We start from the raw sequence: 22,458 nt of genomic DNA, 5'->3' as shown, positions 1-22,458 counted from the left end.
GTTTGATTTGTCAGCTGTCACTGTAGCAGTTTAACTTTAGAGTAAACTGTTGGTTTTGCACAGTCAGATCCATCAAACACACTAATGCCATGTTATCTCTGAGTCATCCTCTGTGTCACAGCATAGGGCAACATCCTCATGTACACACACACACACACACACACACACACTCGTTTCATGTCTTAGTGAGGACATCTAATCGACATAATACTTCCCCTTTGCCTAAACCTAACCATAACCCAATTGTAATTCTGACACTAAAACACATTTTGAGCCTCGACGCCTTCAACCTCGTGGGGACTGGCATTTTGTCCCCATAAGTGGCTATTGCTCCACACTTAGGGTAGTAACGTGCCAATTTTCTGTCCTCACAAAGATGTCTAAACATGTACACGCACACACGCACACTTTCACAGTGAAGCAAACACGCAGCAATGACAGTGACCTATTGTTCCCTGTACTTCACAGTCGCTGTACTCAGGAGGCACTGAACACCGAGGATGAGGTGGATGAGTTTCTCGGACGGGCCATCGATGCGCGCAGCATTGACCAGCTGAGGAAAGATCATGTCAAGAAGTTTCTGCTCACTTTTCAGACTGAAGAACTTGAGAAAAAGGTTGACATTTGACAAAAATTAAATTGAAATTCACCCCAAAACGTCCCTAAAAGAAAAAAATTGTAAATTCATTTCATCTGATTTCTCATTCGTTGTCTTTTCTGTAGTACTCTAAAAAAGTTGACGATCGTTTCGGGGGATATGTGGCCTGCATACTTTTTGTCTTCTGCTGTATCTGCTTCATTCAAGTTATTATTTTCCCAAAGTAAGTAGTTCTCTTTGACAAGTTGCCTTTTCCAGTTATACTGAATTGTGCACAGGAAATGTGCTCTTGATTCGTTTATGAGGAGTTCATTAGAGTTGTACATCTTAATGACTCTGTTTTCATCTATTCCTCAGAACGCCGCTTATGCTCGGTCTTTACATTAGCGTCTTCGTCATCCTCGCCAACATCCTCTTCGTCTGTGCCATCTACTCTTGCATCAAAGTACGAAACAAAGGCCTTCGCCAATCATGTGGTTCCTCTTGTAGATAAGAGACATTATTACATATTTTCAGCATCGCTAATGGCATTAACTCTCCCTTATCTGATGCTCTCCCTGCTGTCTGTATCAAAGCTTTTTCCAGCTGCCTTGCAGACAGTGACCAAGAAAATAGTCCGATCTCGAGCAAACAGCACACTGGTGGCCGTCTTCACCATCCTCCTCCTCTATATCTCTTCTTTTGCTAACATGGTATGGACTGTCTTAATTTTGATGCTTTTTTGCATCATGAAATACTTATTTCCTGATTATTTTAAATATTATTACACATTACTTTAACATAAAGTAATTAAGCACTATTCTGGCTATATGGATGTTGCTGGATAGAGGCAATTAATCATAATCTATCACTGTGATGGATGAGGTTGTAGAAATCAATATTTTCTTCATGTGATCATTATAAAGATCCATTCAGTTTTATATGTGCTCCATACATGCGTGACTATATGAATACTGAAAACTTCTAGTATATAGGGTATAATCAGATACAGCATTTTGACATAAATACTGCTCAAGGCAAAATCTCTATATAAAAGATGGGCATTGCCCCCCTGACCACACATTTTTAAGCTTGAGTGTTGGTGCCATGTCGGATTTTTGAAGTCCAGAATTAAAACGTATTCGCAGTGCTCGGTGCAGAGTGCTATGTTGTCAGCTAATGCTATCAAGTTTTGGTTAGCAAGCTTTATTTATGAAAGGTAAGGATGCAAAGCACAGACACACATACACGCTGTTAATTTGTTCATAGGTAACAGATGAATTTCACTAAACAAAACTTCTCAGATGGGCTGCAACACATAGAAAGACAGATTTTTTGTGAGATGAGTCCACTAAAAATGGGTTAAGCGACATGGGATACAACTATTGCTACAAAGTGGCTTTAATGGCCAAACCTTTTTTTGTACCAGAATGTAAATACACTATGAAAAGTGTAGCTGAGCATTTTAACATGAGGATTAACACATTTGGCCAAGAGAGAAGCTTCCTGGCTTATTTTTACAGCCCTTGAGGTTCCCCTTGTTTACTAGGACTTTGTTAATTTACACATGCCTATAGTCATTATTTTTACCTGAGAGGAGCAATGAAAACTAGAAACTATGCAAAAATGTCCTTCGCTGTACATCTCTTGGTCAAAGTTATTTAATAATCAGCAAACATGTTGTACCGCCTCCTAAAACCAGCACCATATGTGCTGCAATATAAGGCATAACATGTGCTTCTCTTCCTCGCTGATTCCAATTATTGACTCTTTAATGACAAACTGTTTCCTTCTCTCTTGCCAGTTTACATGCAGCAGAGAGAACCTGAAGGAGTGTGTGGCCAAGGAGTTGAACACATCAATGACTTCCTGCCTGCTTTATAACCTGACCAGCAACGGTTCGACTCTGTGTTCCAGCCAGACAATGCCCTGCCCTTTTCCAGAGGTCAGCTCCACAGCATTTTTTAAAAAGCCTGTGTGTCTGTAAAGCCACTTTCAGACATTCGTTCCCTTCTGACGGCCTCTGAACGTGTCCCTTTCATGTCTGAATGAGCACCTCCGGTTGCTTTTTCATAAGAGCCAGGAGGCAGATTTTATGAAGCACTCACTAAGAAACAGAATTGTTTGGAGAGTGTCCACAGGAGAAGTCGTGTCTTATCTCACTGAATTTTGTTTGTAATTTGCAGCAAGATTAAAATATTTGTCTGTGACGCATTTTCATTATTCCCAATCCAGAAGAGGGGGTTTTCACAGTTTGAGTGCGAGGCGTGAGAGCAGCTGTAGCACCTCGTTGCTGTTACGGATACCCACATGGAGAATGAGAGAGCCTGCTCTTAGTGACAAAGAGAGAGAGAAGTAAAGGTTCATTACGTGCTTGAACCTCTGTAGCGCTCATACTAAAAATGTCTGTTCTCACACGTGCACACTTGCAGTTGTGGTTAAGATTTCATGAAACCGAGGGGGGGAATGTTAGAAGTTCAAAGTGGCTCTTTGTGTGCGTCACTTTGTATCATCACCTGGGCAGTTTAATGAACACAGCGCTCTTACATAGCCAATATTTGAAAAGGGGTTTTCGTATTTGCTTTTGCACATGCACACTGAATCATAGGTGCGTTCTTCATGTTCATGTTTGTTTTTCCTCATTGGTGAAATCTTGACTTATCACTCTAAACCTAAATCTACTTCTCTTCTTCCTCCTCCTCCTTTTGTCTCTGTTTCCTCTGTGCTGCAGTATTTCAGCTACAGTGTATTGCTGACCCTGCTGGCCTGCTCTGTGTTCCTCCACATCAGCAGCATAGGGAAGCTGGCTCTCATGCTGTTCATCCAGCTCACTTTCCTCCTGCTAGTGGAGTGGCCTCAGGTGGCCCTGTTCGACAACGCAGACATGCTGGTCATTGCCTACAAATTGTGAGTCCCCTACCGGCAATGCTAACACAGTCACTGTTTTCCCAGTTTTCAACCTGAAAAGTCTCTATTGTGTCACAGTACTGTGGATTAGGTTAAAATTAGCCTACTTTTTAAAATAAGATTTATATTCTAATAGACCTACTTTCATGTTTAGTTCTATTTTTTTTAAATATGCTCTTTTTTTTTCCTGAGGCAATTAAAACCTGTTAATGATTCTCTGCAGCAGTATGTTAAGTTGTATATTTGATTATATCTACTTTAAGAGGCCCATATAGTTTGTAGACATGACTCTTTCTTGGCTGTTTTCCAGATTTGGTTCCAATAAAACTGCAGAACAGTGGTATGCATCAGTTTTAATATTGAAGACACTCATTCATTGCTTATCTTTCCCTCCTCAGCTGCGACGATGTGACCAAGGTCTCCCTAAAGGTCATGACTCCTATAATCCTCACAGTTTTTGTTCTGGCTCTCTACTTGCACGGCCAGCAGGTGGAGTCCACCGCTCGTCTGGACTTCCTCTGGAAGCTGCAGGTAGGCTGAACGATTACGTGTGTAGACTATAAACAAAAGGGAAACCAAAAATACTTAAACTCAGCAAAAGACATTTTTCACTGTGGGCAGTTTGACTTGTCATAGCCTGAAAATCATGTTAGTTTAGCTTTAACAGTGGCTCTGTTCTTATTAAGCCATGCCACTGTGCTGCTGAGCCCACATATATGGCAGCAGGACTAAAAGTGAAGGAGCTAAATGTAATGTCAAAATCTTTACTATGAGGTGTCAAATTGTCTTCTGTGAAAAGGCCAATTCTAGCAGCTGTAATAATATCATGAATCCAGTCACCTGACATCGTGACTAAGTAACCGTATCCCTCCCTGTCCCACTTAAGGCTACAGAGGAGAAGGAGGACATGGAGGAGCTGCAGGCGTACAATCGCCGCTTGCTCCATAACATCTTGCCAAAGGACGTAGCTGCTCACTTCCTTGCACGGGAGCGTCGTAATGACGAGTTGTACTATCAGTCATGTGAGTGTGTTGCTGTCATGTTTGCCTCCATAAGCAACTTTTCGGAGTTTTATGTGGAGCTGGAGGCTAACAACGAGGGGGTGGAGTGTCTCAGGCTCCTCAATGAGATCATCGCTGACTTTGATGAGGTGAGCAAAAGGAAATATAAGGAACAATTAATGCACGTTACAATAATTTAGGAAACATTTATTGGACACGGTGTGGTCATTAGATGTAACCATCTGCCAGTGCTGCTGACCTGTTGCTATGCTGCTTTTATTTCTGTCCTTTGCTGTTCTCTCCTAGATTATCAGTGAGGAGAGGTTCCGTCAGCTGGAAAAAATCAAAACCATTGGCTCCACCTACATGGCAGCTTCTGGCCTCAATGACTCCACCTACGATAAAGAGGGCCGTTCACACATCCTGGCGTTGGCTGATTATGCCATGAGGCTTAGAGAGCAGATGAAATACATCAACGAGCACTCCTTTAACAACTTCCAGATGAAGATAGGTAAACACGAAGGAGAGTGAAAATTGCTCTTGAAATCCGATAAGTTTTCTTTGGATGCGCTTTTGTGATGTCAGTCAACGGAGATCAACAATAATGCGTTCAAGCAGACGCTGCATTAATATTTAGTTAAAGTCCTCTATCTGTTATGATGTCTCACAGCCATGTTTTTTCTTAGGGTTGAACATGGGGCCTGTTGTAGCAGGGGTGATAGGAGCCAGGAAACCCCAGTATGACATCTGGGGGAACACGGTCAATGTGGCCAGCAGGATGGACAGCACAGGCGTGCCAGACTACATTCAGGTAACAGTGACTCAGTTACTCCCCAGCAGTTTGCAATTTTATGTTTACAAGAAAACGTTTTGTCCTTTTAGTAATTGTTGGATCAGTCAGCCAACATAGAATACCAATCCAGTTACTCGTTAAATTAGTCATCAAATTGTCGCCAGTGGTTATTCCAACATGAAATGCTTATTTACACCCAAAACAATGGCCGCACATTAGTCATCTTCGCTCTAGCTGAGAAATGCTCTTCGCACACAGTTCAAAGTCTTGTTTACAATATCTAAACCTAGACCTTTGCTCTGTGTGGAAGCATACTACAGATGCTTCCACACATACTACATTCTGCACATTCAATCAGTGCACCGTCCTTCACTTTACTTCACTTTAGGCCCAGACATCTGCCCTCCCGAAGTAAGAGTCCTGTGTTGTTTTCTAGCAGTAATTGTGCTCTAAAGTCCCTCTGGGGGAGGAATAGAGAGCCAAATCTAAATTCCCTGTAGACTTCATGCAGCTATCGCAGTGTTATCTCCTTCAGTGGTGGAAAGCCACAGCAAGTTAGCTTTGGGAAAACAAAAAAAATCTTATTTATAGATGCAGAACAGATATTTTGAAATGTGTGAGAAACATCGAAAGCTGTACTGCCAAAAGAGCTCCTTGAAAGATTGAGTCTCATTACAGCAGCGCTGCCATCTGCTGCACACTTTGTGTTACTGCATATCAAAATGCCCTCTCTGCTATGCACTGACGTGAACTGATTGTTTTCATTTCCCAGATAACATTTTGAAGACTTTTTGGTTTAACTTGTATCAATTGAACTACTTTTTTTCAGACACTAATAAGTGCTGAAGATTTTTTTTTTTTTTTAAATCCTCATATTTAAAAACTTATGCCTCCGTCATCATGCTTTAGGGAGAAGCTAGGACTGACTCTTAGGAAGGGTTGAATATCTAATATCCTGAGTGTCAAATATCCGTGTCATCTCTTAGGTGACTACAGACTTGTACCACGTGTTGGCCAACAATGGATACCAGCTGGAATGTCGAGGTGTCGTCAAGGTGAAGGGGAAGGGAGAGATGACCACTTACTTCCTCACCAGTGGCCCCCCAGGTAGTTAACGAGAGACCGTTTGACCGCAGAGTGACTCCCACTCCACTGATACGTCAGAGACTGCAAAGAGAGACAGAGAGTGGTCAGCTCGAAGCGTGGTGCAAGCACTCTGGGGACAGTAGAAGGCCAGCAGAGACGAGACTGTATGTTGCTCAGATGCACAAATGGAGGGTGTTGTTCGTGTTAGGAGGTTGTTGTTTTTTTCTCCCCAAGCTGCCCGAGAGATAATGAAGCCCAGTTGCCTTAGGACGGAAGTGACTATGCTTGTGTTTATGAGCAATAGTACAAGTATTTCATCTGGAGTAATTATTTATTTTTTTGTGGAAAAAACAAAACTGTTTTATAAAAGAATATATGCAAGGACAACACTATGGATGAAAATAACCAAAGAACAAGTGTTTGACATTTGACACACACTAATGAATCTGCTCAAAAAGTACAGTAAACTTAAGTAATTTATTCATCCTTTTGCTAGCAAAGGCCACGGTAATGTCACTGTCATTGACAGGCATGAACCCTTATTTTGTTGTGAACTTTATAATGAAGGAGAACGTGCACGTATGCACATATATGCAGACAACAAACGCAACTACCCTGTCTTGGATTTTTGTGTTTCTTATCAGGGCCTTATTTGTTTCCTCCAGTCTGTAGTTTTTAACGGTCTGGATCTCGGCTGTTTGTGGTTCCCTTAAATCTCTGAGCACTTTGCTCTCCGAATATTTCTTTTTTTCTCTTTTTGGTTCAAGCCAAAAACAAGAAGTACGACATGAAGGAAGCACGATTGCATTACTGTCACGGAAATGAAGAGACATTGTTAAACTGTTATGAAACATTTTATACCAGTGTGTGTGTGTGAGACAATGTGCTGTATGTGTGTGGGTGTGACCACATGTTACTGAATGCTGTTCTTTATCTATAAGTGGGCATACTGTCACTCTTCACTGTGAGGTTTTTAAGATACTGTACGACAATGCTTTCTTGCCAAACTGGTTGCTACGAGGCATGTTTTATATTATTCTTTGGAGTTATGTGTCCATTCCTGATTTGTGTGTGTGTGTGTGTGTGTGTGTGTGTGTGTGTGTGTGTGTGTGTGTGTGTGTGTGTGTGTGTGTGTGTGTGTGCGTGTGTGTGTTAAAATGATAGTTTGAAGAGAATTATGTCTTCTACGCCTTTTACTGGACTGTGATTTTGACTGATTTCATTCCAACTGAAAGCCTACATGATGTATGTTTTTGGATTGTGAACCGGTTTCCTGACCACTTCAGGATTAAGTGTATGCAGAAATTTTCTGTCTGCTCTGTATTGCCTTGAGATTATGCAGTTCCAAGGTCCACATTCTTCATGGACTAGTATATACTTTACACAACAGTATTTGACCTGATTTTGTATTTGGCACACATAGGCTTGTAACCCCACCTGCCACCACCACCCCCGAAACGAGTTATATGAATGTATGTATCAATGAATATTTCTGTCTGAAGCTAATGAAGAAAGCTACTCTTTTCCAAGCCTTTGGTACTACAGAAGGAGCTAGATTACTGTACTGGTGGTCAGATTGATTCAACTGCAAGGAGTGTTTTGACATTTTAAGGTTCAAAGTTGATTGATATGCTCACTTTTCTGTCCAGAAATGCGGCCTTCATGGGCTGCAGAAAAGATCCTCACTTTTGCTCGTCCCTCTCTGGCTTCAATATGAAAGGTTAACTAAACAATGTTGCATTTTACTTTTAAAAAAGTGGCAGTCTGAGAGTACTGCATTAGTGCATTTATTGGTCTGATTAAATTCCCCTTGGTTAAGAAGTCAACAAATGTCTGTTTTGGGGTTTTATTATTATTATTTACATTTGTTTATTGTGTTTATTTGGATTGCAGTTTTAATCTATGCTGTTGCACACTTTCCCCACCTTTCACAGTAATAATAATAAAGACTTAATAATTAGGCCTACTTTCACAATCCAGCTTCAGCCCAGACAGTGGTGCTCTGTTTGTTAGCTTTAATTTAGAAATCGTGTCAATCAGCAGACTGCAATCAAGATTTCTCCCTATGACAGTAACCCGAGAGATGCTTCCTTCTCGTTTTCTGAATAAATCAGTCTACGGTTTCAAGAGGGTGATACAGGAGAGAGTATTTAATTGCGTGCACATAAATAATGAATTTCTGTTGAGGTAATAGCGATGCCACTTACAGCACTCTATGCTGAACATTAATTAAGTGACATAAATTCCTCCTAATCCCTGATGAAAAACAGCACGAATGTGTATTCCCTGCGAGTAACAGTGGCCTGTCTCAACTGCTGGCAGCCCAAGTGAGGCTCTTTGTGGGGGGAAAGAAACGCCGCAGCTTTATTTTATTTTTCTTTAAATTGCGGCTCATATTTTTGTAGTATTTCGTATGTTTCAAGAAAGGTCCTCGTGCCATCGTCAAAATTGGCGCGTGAGATGTGACGCACGGAAATAAGTGTAAGTTCAAGACTCGCGCCGCCAGCAGGGGACTCACTTTAACTAATTATTTCAACAAATGGCACCTGTTCGAGTGAAAGCACTGGCTGGGAGACCGGTTAACGCTAAACTCCTGTTTGGAAACTTTAAGGGAACAAAAAATCCCCTAAAACGCGTCGTGTGTGAGAACACACACCAATAAAGGAATATCGAGCCTGAGGGACCAGGTGCAGATGACGGCTGTTTGTCGGTTTGAGGTAAGTAGCAGTATTTAAAGTGTAGAAACATCTACAATACCCACCTATTAGTCGCGAGCCGTTTGTGTCATCTGTGACCTTAATTGCCAGATTGGCTTCACGGGACAAAATGAGCCGTTTCTAGTTTATCTGAGACGACTCAGGACGCGTATTTTTCGTGCTATATTTAAAGCTTTTAATGGCCCTACTTGAACCTTAAACCAGGACATATGCAACCAACTCTTCCTCTTTCATTTCTACTGTGAGCGCGTTTCGCTGAAGGCCCGCTGTCTGCGTTGTCTGCACTCTCAGCATCTTGCTGACCACAGCCTAAATGCGCTACGATAGTCCTAAAGATATAGATTCATTTGAAGTTTTGCCTTCCTGATAAGGAAGAGTAGGCATAATGGGATGTAAATTCTACACAGTATTTACTTATGTGAGAGTTATGAGTGAATGAATGAAAGGTTTGTTCTTTATTTCCTCCTGTGGAACTCCATATTGGATGTCCTGTTGAGCCAGTTTGAAAGTCAGCTGGCTTGTTAAGTGAATTAATTATGACCAAGTATGAGTGATGGGTCTCTTACTTAACAGTGGTCAGCTAAGGAAACGTGGACGTCCTGGATTGCAATGATATCATTTTTCAGGTCTCATAGTAGAAAACAGCCTCCAAGGCTGGGTGAAGTTATGCTCCTGTCATGCTCCACGTAGCAAAAAAACTACTTCCTGAATCAAGTGACAGGTAATCATTACTGATGAGGTGTCTTTGGGTGTGGGTGTCTTGAGGGAATGCATTGTGCGTCACCTATTTACTGGAATGGGACCTGCAGGGTCAGGCTCACCTGCTGCCACGTGGCTCGTGGAGGATTGTGGCCAGAACAGGTGAATTCAGGTGTTTACAAAGAGGTGTGGTGTGTTTGTTCTCGCTCACCTCTTCCCTGTTCTACCTACCCGCCCTGTGGGACTGTTTCCTAAAGAGACACAGGAGGAGGAGCACGGTTGGCTAGATTACCTACTGCAATGACCGTTGACGCTTGTAGAGGCGCAAGCCGGTTTAAGGGATTGTTATCATGCTTTTCATTTTTGTATTTACTGTAAAAATAGCTCGGTGACTGTTTAGCAGCTTAAAAAAAAGGTAAGGGTTACAGGCGTGTGGGGGTTGACTGGATTGTATTTCAAAGTTGGGTTCAAGACAGACAAACTCTACATCTTCTACTCTTTTCCTTTTTTTTTTTGCTTAACAGCGTTAAGAGAATGCGTTTTTTTATACGCCGGCGGATGTCCCCCCTTAAACTGGTGCTCCTTGGGGGGACTCTCTTCATGGTGATCTTGGTAGTTCTTCAGAGGGATGTTGGCTCTTCAGCTGGGGACCCCTGGTTACAGGATCTGGTGGTAAAGAGGGACAAGGTAATGGGGATGGTCCGAGAAGCTGTCAACAATATTGGCTTCCAGATCGGCGCTCCACAGCCACCACCAGTAAAAGAGCAGCCTACAGAAGACACCAAGTGCCCCAGTGGATTGTACACTCAGGCTGAGCTCAAACCTCACTTGGAGAGACCACCACAGGACCCCCAAGCTCCAGGGGCTGATGGGAGAGCGTTTCAAAAAGACAGCATGACCCCAGGGGAGGAGAAGGAGAAGGAGGAGGGAATGACACGGCATTGTTTCAACCAGTTTGCCAGTGACCGTATCTCGCTCAGCCGCAGTCTGGGGGATGACACCAGGCCTCCTGAGTAAGAGCATGTTATCAGATTTATTACGTACACAGCTTGGACAAGTCTCTGTTTTGCCAGCAAGTATGATGATATGTACACAGGCCAGATAATGTGCTGCATCACAGCTGGGGTCATACTCACAGAGGTGAATTATTTACATCTGTTTGCGTAATGTGCTCCCATTTTCCCTGGGAAAAAAAACACTTAGTTGAAAGACTCTTACTGTAACCAGTTTTAAATATGGTATGCACAGAATGCAGTATCCTGGTTAGTACAATGCAAGGCAATCTGTTGTAAATAGTTGAATCCGCTCTGTTTGTGTAGCGTAACATTTGTACATCCTGGTAGGCCGGAGATTTATCTGCCCAGTGACTTTTATTGTGAGCTGGTTATTAAAGGTGATGCATATTGAGCTATGTAAAGTATCAGTGAGCAAACCTTGAATATTCTCTTATGTGTCACTTTGCAAGACTGCCACCATGAAAGCTTCTCACTCTCACACACACCCACAGGTGCGTAGAGAGGAAGTTTCGTCGCTGCCCTCCTCTGCCTACCACCAGTGTCATTATAGTGTTCCACAATGAGGCTTGGTCCACCCTCCTCAGGACGGTGTTCAGCGTCCTGCACACATCTCCTGCTATCCTACTAAAAGAGATCATTTTGGTAGATGATGCCAGTACTGCAGGTAAGGGTTAAAAAACATGTAATGTCTTAGCATATGTGATGTGGAGGACTCTGACAAGAAGCCTCAGTTCAGTGGTGTGTGACAATACAGCACTGTTGGAGTAAAGTTTTATTGCTAGAAAGCAAATAATAAAGTTATTCCTTTTCTTCCTTTTAAATAATGTAAATAAAATTGTGTCCCAGCCATCATAGGAGGAGGGGAGGCTCCCAGTCTGTTGCAGTGCTAGCTGACAATCAATCATTGACGCTCACATTTATACTTGTGGCCACTTTTGGTTACTAATTAACCTAGCAGCATGTCTTTGGATTGTAAGAGGAAGCTTGGGCAGCCCTTGACCATTAGATGATCATTAGATTTGAACCCAGAACCTTTTTGCTGTGACATGATGGTGCTAACCACTGCCCCACTTTGTCACCTGTAGAAAGTAATACTTCTTACATGATATAACTGTAATCATGAATAGTTCATTTAATGTGAAAGAAAATCACTGGGATGTGGGTTATTTTTTTTGTGTGTATATATATTATAATATTGGAATAGCTGTCAAGCAATAACTGGGATAAATGCTGAAAATCTGACAAGGCTCAACTTAATAAAACTGACCTTCAGGATTTTTAGGGCAATAATTCAGTCGCTTTATCAGCTTTGATAAGATAAACTAGAGTGTTCACTTGGGATTTTAGCAGCTTGCTCATAAAATGCAAGCAAGTAGTGCTTTACAGATAGGTGAAGAGACTTGCATTTAGAGCAGGCAAACAATGGTCTGCATTGTCATATATGAGAATGACCCTGTGTTTACCAGGGAAATGTCCAGAAGGTTTGCTACAGTGAATATGAGCTGCAGGGTGATAGAAAGCCTGCTGGGAGCACCTCCAACACGGTGAAAGCAGGCAGAACAGTTATGATAAGAGACCTGTTTTTAATATTCTGTTCACTGCTTTCCAAAATGGGAAGTGTTTATACAATCCAGCATGTCAGGTGATATGACTTTGCTTACACTGTTTGTCAAAGCTGACTACTCACTTTTTGAAATGGTAAATGTTGTGCATCAGCATACCTTCACCATTTTTACCTGTTTTTTTTGTTTTTGTAAATCTGCTGACATGCCATTTGTTTCATAGAAAGACGCTTTGTTATGGTTTGCTCTCTAGTTCGAATCTAAGCTGTGCAGTCATTGGAATGCCTTTTTATTTGTAGGTCAGGTTTACTACAATGTTGTAGCTAAAAGATTGCAATCGCACTAAAATAATGAGCCCACTGCTACACGTCATCAAAAACCTCAAGCATCCTGTTGTTCATTAATGGTATTTGGTGGCCTATTAGATGAGCTTAAAATATCTTTTTTTTTTTTCTTCCTTTTTTGCAGCAGTTTTCACTCATATCATGTTGGCACCCTCAAATGCATTTCCTACTGTATGTGAGGTTCTCATTTGACTAACAGATCGCTTTCATAATGCTCATGGTGCGAAGCTGGAGGATTCAGTTAGACTGAAACTTGTAAGAAATGTGGTGTTCACTGTGGTCAAGAAGGCTTCTGCAGAGGAAATGTAACCTAGTTTTACGAGCAGTGTTTACAGTTCATTGGTATTTCTTTTTTCAGTGCTCTCATGGGTACAAACTTTATGGATGATTGACTTTTTCATGTCATTTCACTAAATGCTCTTAGTTTGAAGTTTAATGTCTGTCACATTAACCGCATTGATTACAAAGTAACTTTTATTGCAGCAAAGTTGCAGCTTGCCTCAGGACAACTTTTGTTTTACGTAAAGGAAGGACTGACATGATTATGTTGCTTCCCTGCAGAGCATTTGAAGAGCAGGCTGGAGGAGTATATACGTCAGCTGAAGATTGTCCGTGTGGTGAGGCAGCCAGAGAGAAAGGGCCTCATCACAGCAAGGCTTCTTGGTGCCAGTATTGCGCAAGCTGAAGTTCTCACCTTCCTTGATGCACACTGTGAGAAAACGCACATGCAAACAATACACAAGTCAAAGTTTCCATTTTAATCATCCCAGGTGATTTACTGAGGCATTTCAGAGTTGGAGGGTTAAATGTATGTGCTTTTTCAGCTTCTAATACTGTAAATAATCTAATACTCCAGTACTCTAATACAAGTGTTTACTACAGCAGTAAACGTATACATATACACACATACCCACACAATTTTCACTTGTCCATATTTTGTAATACGTGATTATTTCATCTTACGTGTACTACTAAATAAGTGTTGGTTTTATGCGCTGCTTATGAATATATTAAAACCACATAGTTTAAGGGCAGGACCCCAGAAAAGGAGTGGTTTTAATGAAGCAGTATTGAAACGGATGTAGTCAAAACCTGCACCTCTTCTTTTAGTGACTGCTGCATTTGACACACGTAATCAATTCAGCTTGTTGAAATTATCTCTTTTGTTTTACGCTCTTTTTATTTAGTAACTGTTAAACTCTTTCTGCCTAACTGATTCACCGTCGGATACAGTTCAGCGTTTTCATACAAGATCCTTAATTACTTTGGTCTGTGCATTTACAGTGTTTTCCATCAACATTTAAATATTTTCACACAGAAGAAAGAAAAAATTCAGCTAAATATAATGCCAGCAAACATCTGTCATTACTGTCTATATGAGGTCAAACTCATTTTACACGGAGGGTCAAAAGGAACCCACTTTGATCTTGAGTGGAACAGACAAACGAAACTCCACTTTGTATCAGTGTAAAGTTTAACCACACATTTAATCCTTTCTTATAATAAGATAAAGAAGTGCAATTTCAACAGCAAATCTTGTTTTTTCTTCATGATAAATGTGTAAAATTACAGAATTTTTTTTTTTTTTTAATTTCTTTAAAAAAATTATTTATTATTCACTTACTTTGCTGTAGCATGAATGGCTCTTTATCAGCAGCAAAGCTGTAAAACTCACAAAAATACAGTTAAGTCACAAAAATCTATGGCCTCCTTCATATTTTCCAAAACTGTTCAGTTGTCCTGATTGGAGTCTTTGGCTGGCCGATTCTGGCCCCTGTGCCTTATGTTTGACATTCCTGGTCTATATGTTACACTGAATGTGGTATTATTTTTGTAGTTGATATTAAGAAATATGAAGCCATCACTGTCCTGTTTTCCCCGTTTAGGCGAGTGTTTCCATGGTTGGCTCGAGCCCTTACTGGCTCGAATTGTTGAGGAACCCACTGCTGTGGTTAGTCCAGAAATCAGCAGCATTGACCTCAACAGCTTCCAGTTCCATAAGCCTGTGGCCACCAACCGCGCCTATAACAGAGGTAACTTTGACTGGAGCCTGTCTTTTGGCTGGGAACCCATCCCCGAGGATGCAAAGAGGCTACGCAAGGATGAAACCTACCCTGTAAAGTAAGAACAGTCATGTTGGTGTCACGTTCAACTTCCTGAATCGTATAAAATACCTGATTGGTTTTCTGTCTGACTATGAACATTTCAGAACGCCCACTTTTGCTGGAGGTCTCTTCGCGATCTCACAAAAGTACTTTGAACACATCGGAACATACGATGACCAGATGGAGATTTGGGGCGGTGAAAATGTGGAAATGTCATTCAGGGTCAGACCTCTTTATCTAATCTCTGCTTACACAGATCCACTTTGTCACAAGTCTCCTGTTACTGAGTTTGAGTGTCATTTTTGATTCAGGTGTGGCAGTGTGGGGGTCAGCTAGAGATCATCCCTTGTTCTGTGGTGGGCCACGTCTTCCGTACCAAGAGCCCCCACACCTTCCCCAAGGGCACTGAGGTCATCACCCGCAACCAGGTGCGCCTAGCTGAAGTCTGGATGGATGACTACAAGAAGATCTACTATCGGCGTAACCAAAATGCAGCAGTTATGGCCAGTGAGGTCAGTTTTAAGAATAATTTATCACCCTTGTTCTGATACTTTTTGGCTGGAATTCAGACTCATGTTGATATGATTTTGTACTCATAAGTTTATTAGTGTGTTTTGTTTTGTTTTTGTTTTTTTTCTAAATAACGCCCCTTTTGCTGTACAGCATAGATTTGGAGACATCTCTGATCGCCTGAATCTGAGAGAGAGGCTTCATTGCAAGAACTTCAGCTGGTACCTAAATACAGTCTACCCAGAGATCTTTATTCCAGACTTAAATCCAGAAAAATCTGGATCTGTGAGTCAGTTTTGTGAATAGCGAACATCTAATGCGCAACATGTGATGTGTACCTGTGGCACTATTTAATTATTGTGTCCATGTTTGGTCCAGATTAAAAACTTAGGGTCTAATATGTGCCTGGATGCTGGAGAGAACAACCAGGGGGGTAAACCTCTCATCATGTATCATTGTCACAACATGGGAGGCAACCAGGTAAAGTAACTGATGCAGTATGTTAAAGACAAGTTGATTATGCTTTTCAACATTCGAGTTCTAATTGGATGATTGTGTCCTTTAGTACTTTGAGTATACGTCTCATAAGGAGCTGCGTCATAACATTGGAAAACAGCTGTGTGTTCATGCGGCGGTGGGATCAGACCCGGTGAAGCTTGAGCTGTGCCGGCTTAAGGGGAAAGGTACCAGTGTGGCCCCTGAACAGGAGTGGGTCTTTACAGAGGTGAGGAGCAGTTGGAGGCCAACATTTCTTTTTCTTTTTTAACATTTGGCCAAATGCAGCTAATCGCTATCATACTTGTCCACCACATGTAAAGCTACAGCCATCTTCCAGGTAGCTGCAACTGGGAAATAAAGGGGGAAAAGAGTGAGCTTACTGAGTGTCATCATGAGGTTGCTGAAAAATCTAGTGGACGGTCATCGCAAAGAAAAACTTATAAAACCTCAACTTGCCGTGTGTACACTCTGAACTGCTTTAATGCATGATATATAATATGTAAGGTAGAAAACTTTAGAGGTGGTGCTAGGGAGATTTTACCTTCAGCAGGGCCATCTTTTGCTTTACATCTCCTGTGATGGTTGTGATTTTTCTCAAACTAGATGTTTAACCAATTGTTGTTGTATCCAAACAACAGTTATTTCTTTTAATTATTATGTTTATTTGAGTTTTGCCAACTCCTTCTGTTCTTCAGGAAAATCTTCTGAAGAATCCAAGCAGTGGACAATGTTTAGCGTTGAAAGGAGGCCAGATTTTGATGGACTGCAATGCTGCCGAACTCCACCAGCACTGGACTTTCACCTGACCTTCCAGTCTTCCCGCCGGGTGACCTTTGATACCTTCTACCCTCCCCCCCTTTCTCAAACCTGGCACAAAGGAGCCACATCAATATTGATCGAGTAGAACTTCACCGAAGCTGTGAAGCTTGGGGCGCATACTGAATGAATATTTAAAGGAGGGACAAGGTAAAGACGGTCACATCTGTCAGATGCCTGGGGTGGTCTTAGTTCATTTTAAATTTATTTATGAAAGAAACTCTGCAAAGACATTTGCTGGTGGTTGGGGATCTTCAGCGTCTGGGCTGCGGCACTTGGGAGTGTCACCTTGATCAGGGCGAAGCTGTGAAAACGTGACCTTAAATGACTGGATTTGCTCCTAAACTTGGAAAATTCTTCTTGCTTTGTTTTTGTCAGACACTGAATGTGATCATAAGTTTATATCTTACTGAGGAGTAACAGATGTCTGCTTTTTAAATAAAAATTATGTTTTAGATGAGGGCTTGTTTGTACACAGTATGTTTTTTGTTTGTTTGTTTTGTCTTTTGTTTTTTGGGTTTTTATTTTTTTGTTTTATTTTGTTTTTAATTGCCAAGACTATTCCTGAAAGTTTTATACATAAAAACTAAAATATATTGGAGTTGTAACAATCTTCTGTTGTACGTTGTGCTTCTTTGTGTATATATATTTGATAAATATTACATAAGGCACTAATCTTAATTTTCTTTTTAGCTGGGCAATGGTTGGCACTGATTAACAAAATGTAGCCACTCCTAGGAAGAAGTAAAGGAATAATTTACAAAGACTCTTTGGTTACTGATACTGCAATATCAACTCATTGGGCTTCAAAGTTACGGTAGCCTTAAGCTGTCAGCCTGGAAACGCTTCATGATTCGTTTTACAGCCCGAGAAAACTGTGTCCAGGGTCGTAGTCTGATAAGAACTCATTCCTACAAAGAGTTAAGACTTGCTTTGTCAGAGATACCTGTTAGGCAGTTGTGCAACATTTATCTAAGGAGTGGCTGAGGAGCAAGAAACATTCATGGCATTAAATTCATGTGATTAGACCTGAAATGTGACTTAACGCCACTGAGCAGGTTCATCAAACTTCAGCTGATGGACTGTGAGGATTCTTGATTTCATATGCAAATGAGATTTATGGAAAAGCAGAGTAAATGGCAGCGGTTACATTGGAGGAAGCAATGGCACAGATGCATTACCCATTTTGTACAGTAGGTGGCAGCACACAGTCGGGAAACTTTTCTGCAAGGCGAGGATGACAGCTGAAATGTCGAGTGTCATGCAGCCACAGGGAAACGAGTGGTCACAGCAGACGGTCGAAGAACAGATGGGTCAGAAGATGAGCTCAGAGAGTCTGACTCGCTCTGAGGTGTTTGGGCAGCTCAGGAGGGAGCTTTACGGGGAGGAGCGGTCAAGTCATTCCAATACACACTTATTCATCATACTGGGAGCATCTGTGAGTACAGCTCTTAAAACTGCTCTTTCATGCAGCATATGATGAAATGTCTCGTTTAATGTGGTCACTGGTCTTGTAGTAGCACCGTATTCTAAACACATCGCGGTGTCTGAAGTCACGGGCTGGTTTGAGGAAAAAAAAAACGTGCATAAAAATAATTCACATATTGTTGCAGTGTGGTGATCCGAATGAAAGCCAGGTGTGAGCGCATGCAGTTTGAAATGTGCTGCATCTACTTTTTCCTTTGTTGAGCAACAATAGAAGCTGATGATTTAGCAGCGAAAACATTTTCACCGTTTTTGGCTTTGAGCCGGGAACAAAGTACCAGTAGCATGTTTATCGGTCATGAATGTTTTTTTAAAGTAACCTAATTCACACTTACAAGTCTGAGTTCTGCAGATCAGGTGTGTTGCTGGAAAATGTGACTTATTCAATTACTCTGCAGATTCTTTTGCACCACAGTGATTATTTCCAAAGTTTACTTAGTCTTTGGACTCTGAGTGTCCGTTCACTGTGAATAGATCTAAAGAAACGTTTTTTTTTTGTTTTGTTTTTTTTAAATTTGTATGATTTAAACAGGGAGATCTTGCTAAAAAGAAGATCTATCCAACCTTATGGTGAGTAAAGAACTGCAGCACGCACACAGCAGCTACATTAATAACAGAGCTGTGCTTTAAAGTTGTTTGGTCACCTTGTGTAATGAAGAGTTTGACCTTTGGCCAAAGTTTTCTGCATTGCTACCTTTGAATTTTTCAGGTGGTTATTCAGAGATGGCCTTCTTCCAGACAACACGTTTTTTGTGGGTTTTGCTCGGTCCAGCTTGACTGTAGAGGACATCAAGGCAGCATGTCTGCCCCACATGAAGGTAATACCTTTAAGGGTGTTTGACTATTAAAGATAAGATTTTGTGTTTTCAGAAATCATTGTTCCACATCTTCCTCAGGTCAGTGATGAAGAAAGCGACTACCTATCAGCCTTCTTCAGTAAAAACTCCTACCTGAGTGGCAGGTATGATGACGGCAGCTCCTTCGACCAACTCAGCAAACATCTGTCATCTCTCCCTGGGGGCGCCAACGCTAATAGACTTTTCTACCTGGCTCTACCACCGACTGTCTACCATCATGTCAGCAAAAACATCAGAACCCACTGCATGAGCCTCAAGTTAGTACCTGACGAGTCCTTAAAGTCAATATCTCACTTAGTGTTGATTGCATTTTCCTAATCCACTGTTTTTGTGGCAGAGGTTGGAACAGGGTAATTGTCGAGAAGCCCTTTGGTCGTGACCTCCAGAGTTCACAGGAACTGTCAACCCACCTGTCGTCCCTGTTTACAGAGAACCAGATCTACCGCATAGATCACTACCTGGGAAAAGAGATGGTCCAAAACCTCATGGTGCTCAGGTAACAAGCTCAGTACAGACTTTTTTGGGTGGACATTATCACAGGAATGAACTTTCAGGTTGTCATAGACAGTATTGCTGAATTTCAGAAGTATTCATTACTATTCAACTTTTCCATCCTCCTGTTTTGTTTTAGTAATATTTTACTCACTCATTTCCAGGTTTGGAAATCGCATTTTTGGACCCATATGGAACAGGAACAGTGTGGCCTGTGTGGTTCTCACCTTCAAGGAGCCTTTTGGCACTCAGGGCCGTGGAGGATACTTTGATGACTTTGGTATTATTCGGTGAGAGAGACTGCATTCAGATAAATGTAAGTTAAAAAAAAGCTAGTTTGTAAACTTTCCCTCATTGCTTTCTTTTCTTCTTAATATAGAGATGTCATGCAGAACCATCTTCTCCAGATGCTCTGTTTGGTTGCAATGGAGAAACCTCCTTCTACCAGTCCAGATGATGTGAGGGATGAGAAGGTAAAACCAGGGATTGGAAGAATTTGGGAATTGCTTTCCATAGCACGATTATCAAGTCTTCGCCATCCTTTATCCACCCCATTTTTTTCTCAAACTCTAGGTGAAGGTGTTGAAGTGTATACCTCCTGTTGAAGTATCAGATGTTGTGCTTGGCCAGTATGTCGGAGATCCTGAAGGGGAAGGTCAATCCAGACTGGGATACCTTGATGATCCCACGGTGCCCAAAGACTCCTGGACACCAACTTTTGCAACAGCAGTCCTGCATGTCCAGAATGAGAGATGGGATGGTGAGGCTTTAGTCCAGCTTTTTTGTTCCTCACCTGTCTCTCCTAGTCTACATTTTATCAAGCCTCCTTAAATTCTCCTTCTGCTTTTGCATCCATTATGTATGTCATCGCACCATGCACACCATGTACATCAGGAGTTCCTTTTATTCTGCGCTGTGGTAAAGCACTAAATGAGCGGAAAGCAGAAGTACGTCTGCAGTTCACTGACGTGCCGGGAGACATTTTTGGTGATTGCTGTCAGAGGAATGAGCTGGTGGTGCGGGTGCAGCCAGATGAAGCCATTTACTTAAAAATGATGACCAAGAGGCCTGGAGTTTACTTCAATCCAGAGGAGACTGAGCTGGATCTCACCTACAAGAGTCGATACAAGGTGCCTCAAGCTCATGTCAAAATATTAATTGTAATCCAGCTTTCAGAAGCAACTCTTACTCTTGCAGGAAACGTATTATGCTTTTCCTTACAGAATGTATATATTCTGTAAGGAAAAGACAATTTATTTATGAGCAATCCTTGTGAGCCACAACCTTAGGCTTAGACTGCTTCAGTTTTTTGGGGGGGTTGTTCTACCTTGAAATGATGTCAGTATGTGTGGAAATCCTTAATCCAGTCATCTCAGACAAATTGCTCCAGATGTTAGTACAGCAGTGACACCCACCTGTTCTTCAAAGACTCTCTTGGCAATAGATGGAGTTGGAAAAAAGCACAATAAATCACTTTTAAAATAATATTATATTTAATACATTTTGAGACTTTTATGGTGGATGTCCCATTGTTACTTATCCTTGATACTGTAGGCCAGTAAACTTGAACTTAGTATGCATGTAGGAGTTTAACAGCTGCTGTCTATCTGCAGGATGTGAAGCTCCCAGATGCTTATGAAAGACTCATACTGGATGTCTTCTGTGGAAATCAAATGCATTTTGTTCGCAGGTAGGTGCCATCATTGAAAACATGAGCACATCTGCACAGTTGTTGCCAAATATTTTATCAACACTTTTAGTTGGAGATGTGCACCGGCCACGTTTAAACAGCTCTTTTTAATTTTTTAGGCAGTGATTTTCAGTGTTCCCTCTTTTTATTTATTTTTTTGTTGAAATGTTTTCATCTTTGTCTCAGTGATGAGTTACGGGAGGCCTGGAGGATCTTCACCCCCCTCCTCCACCAAGTAGAGAAAGAGAAGCCACGCCCCATTCCCTACACATATGGAAGGTAAATACTGTTTTATCAGGCAGAATGAAATACGCATATCATACTTTAACAGTGACAGTTCTTCTTTCCATCTTATCTGTTATGTCCACAGTCGTGGTCCAAGAGAAGCAGACGATCTCCTGAAGAGAGTGGGATTTCGCTATGAGGGAACATACAAGTGGGTGCAGCCCCACACCGCTTAATTCTTTCTGTCTCACAATCAAGTACTTGAGAAAAGATTGTAAACAAACAATCAAGTTTACTGCAGTCACTGCTGCACTTGATTGATTTCTGCATGCACAGAAGAAAGCACTGCTTTTCATGACTAATTATGACAGCAGAGATTAAAACAAGCTGTAACAGTCTGATTTTGATGTAAATCTGGTATTTCTAAATAAATCATCATTCACTCTTTTACTTGCAATTTTTTTTAAAAGCATTGCAAATATCTGTATTCCTACGACCTTTGGACATTGTGGACATGGAAAATCTACAACCTTTATGGTATCTTATAGATACTAGTATAGGATAATTATTTACTGGCTGTGCCATTTAACTCTTAAGAATTCAAGAGTGTTCACTGTATTGTAAGGCCTTTGTTTACAACTGTCACTAATGCCCAATGGGAGTCATAAACAGACCCATGTATACCAGAAGGACCTGCTGGCCTGGTTCGTAACAACAGGAGCCTCTTTTAGTATCAGTCATGCAGGAAACACATTTAAATGTCTGGCGTCAGGTAAGAACAACTCTCAGGTATGTTCTAATCTAAACTAAGAACTCTCTTACTAACATGTTAATCTCTTACAATGCATAAACATGTTTTCAAATGGCTTTATATTTTTCTATCAGCAGTTTTCACCAGATTGATTCTGGTTCTTGTACTTTGTCTCTGCTAGGTTCAAGGCCTAACTGGAACTGCATGCACACAGTTTCTTTAACATCAGTAATAGACCATTAAGTGATCCTGCCAGTACTTTGAAGTGCAGCAAGAACAAACATCTTTTTAAACAACTATTTGTAGTTTCTTGTGACAACCTATTGA

At 41.3% G+C, this 22,458-nt stretch overlaps 3 protein-coding genes across 5 annotated transcripts in view; all 3 read left to right on the top strand.

Annotated features, from left to right (window-relative positions):
- Nucleotides 1-8,491, top strand: part of LOC146684019 (adenylate cyclase type 6-like) — a 40,062-nt gene extending 31,571 nt beyond the window's left edge. The window contains exons 13-23 of the mRNA XM_085444784.1: nucleotides 469-616; nucleotides 724-821; nucleotides 956-1,043; nucleotides 1,174-1,290; nucleotides 2,382-2,522; nucleotides 3,309-3,484; nucleotides 3,883-4,015; nucleotides 4,371-4,634; nucleotides 4,792-4,996; nucleotides 5,172-5,296; nucleotides 6,265-8,491. Of these exons, the coding sequence (XP_085300910.1) occupies nucleotides 469-616; nucleotides 724-821; nucleotides 956-1,043; nucleotides 1,174-1,290; nucleotides 2,382-2,522; nucleotides 3,309-3,484; nucleotides 3,883-4,015; nucleotides 4,371-4,634; nucleotides 4,792-4,996; nucleotides 5,172-5,296; nucleotides 6,265-6,393 (1,624 nt within the window). The 3' untranslated portion in view covers nucleotides 6,394-8,491. The remainder of the gene's footprint in view (nucleotides 1-468; nucleotides 617-723; nucleotides 822-955; nucleotides 1,044-1,173; nucleotides 1,291-2,381; nucleotides 2,523-3,308; nucleotides 3,485-3,882; nucleotides 4,016-4,370; nucleotides 4,635-4,791; nucleotides 4,997-5,171; nucleotides 5,297-6,264) is intronic.
- A 213-nt stretch (nucleotides 8,492-8,704) lies between these two features.
- Nucleotides 8,705-17,244, top strand: galnt6 (UDP-N-acetyl-alpha-D-galactosamine:polypeptide N-acetylgalactosaminyltransferase 6 (GalNAc-T6)). 3 transcript variants are annotated; one of them, XM_085443904.1, is made up of 11 exons: nucleotides 8,705-9,081; nucleotides 10,305-10,793; nucleotides 11,288-11,460; nucleotides 13,264-13,413; nucleotides 14,589-14,823; nucleotides 14,912-15,029; nucleotides 15,119-15,319; nucleotides 15,471-15,602; nucleotides 15,696-15,797; nucleotides 15,883-16,041; nucleotides 16,511-17,244. In XM_085443904.1, exons 2-11 carry the CDS (start codon nucleotides 10,315-10,317, stop codon nucleotides 16,619-16,621), a joined length of 1,860 nt encoding a protein of 619 aa, XP_085300030.1. In that variant the 5' UTR covers nucleotides 8,705-9,081; nucleotides 10,305-10,314; the 3' UTR covers nucleotides 16,622-17,244. The 3 variants fall into 3 exon arrangements, with proteins under 3 accessions (XP_085300030.1, XP_085300032.1, XP_085300031.1); XM_085443906.1 differs by lacking the exon at nucleotides 8,705-9,081 and adding an exon at nucleotides 9,608-10,195; XM_085443905.1 differs by lacking the exon at nucleotides 8,705-9,081 and having other exon boundaries at nucleotides 9,608-10,793.
- Nucleotides 17,245-17,676: 432 nt separating this feature from the next.
- On the top strand, nucleotides 17,677-21,827 carry LOC146684017 (glucose-6-phosphate 1-dehydrogenase-like). Its single transcript, XM_085443370.1, has 12 exons — nucleotides 17,677-18,069; nucleotides 18,649-18,686; nucleotides 18,826-18,934; nucleotides 19,013-19,230; nucleotides 19,311-19,469; nucleotides 19,630-19,755; nucleotides 19,845-19,938; nucleotides 20,039-20,225; nucleotides 20,360-20,595; nucleotides 21,079-21,155; nucleotides 21,342-21,434; nucleotides 21,526-21,827. The coding sequence occupies exons 1-12, from the start codon at nucleotides 17,869-17,871 to the stop codon at nucleotides 21,614-21,616; spliced, it is 1,629 nt and encodes a 542-aa protein (XP_085299496.1). The 5' UTR covers nucleotides 17,677-17,868; the 3' UTR covers nucleotides 21,617-21,827.
- Nucleotides 21,828-22,458: the final 631 nt, after the last annotated feature.

The sequence above is a fragment of the Copadichromis virginalis genome, linkage group LG20 (genome assembly GCF_057382275.1).
Source record: "Copadichromis virginalis isolate Kocher_CV1m ecotype Utaka linkage group LG20, C_Virginalis_male_GT1.1, whole genome shotgun sequence".
Lineage (NCBI taxonomy): Eukaryota > Metazoa > Chordata > Actinopteri > Cichliformes > Cichlidae > Copadichromis > Copadichromis virginalis.
Note: the sequence above shows the minus strand (reverse complement) of the source record. Positions and strands in the feature narration are given on the sequence as shown.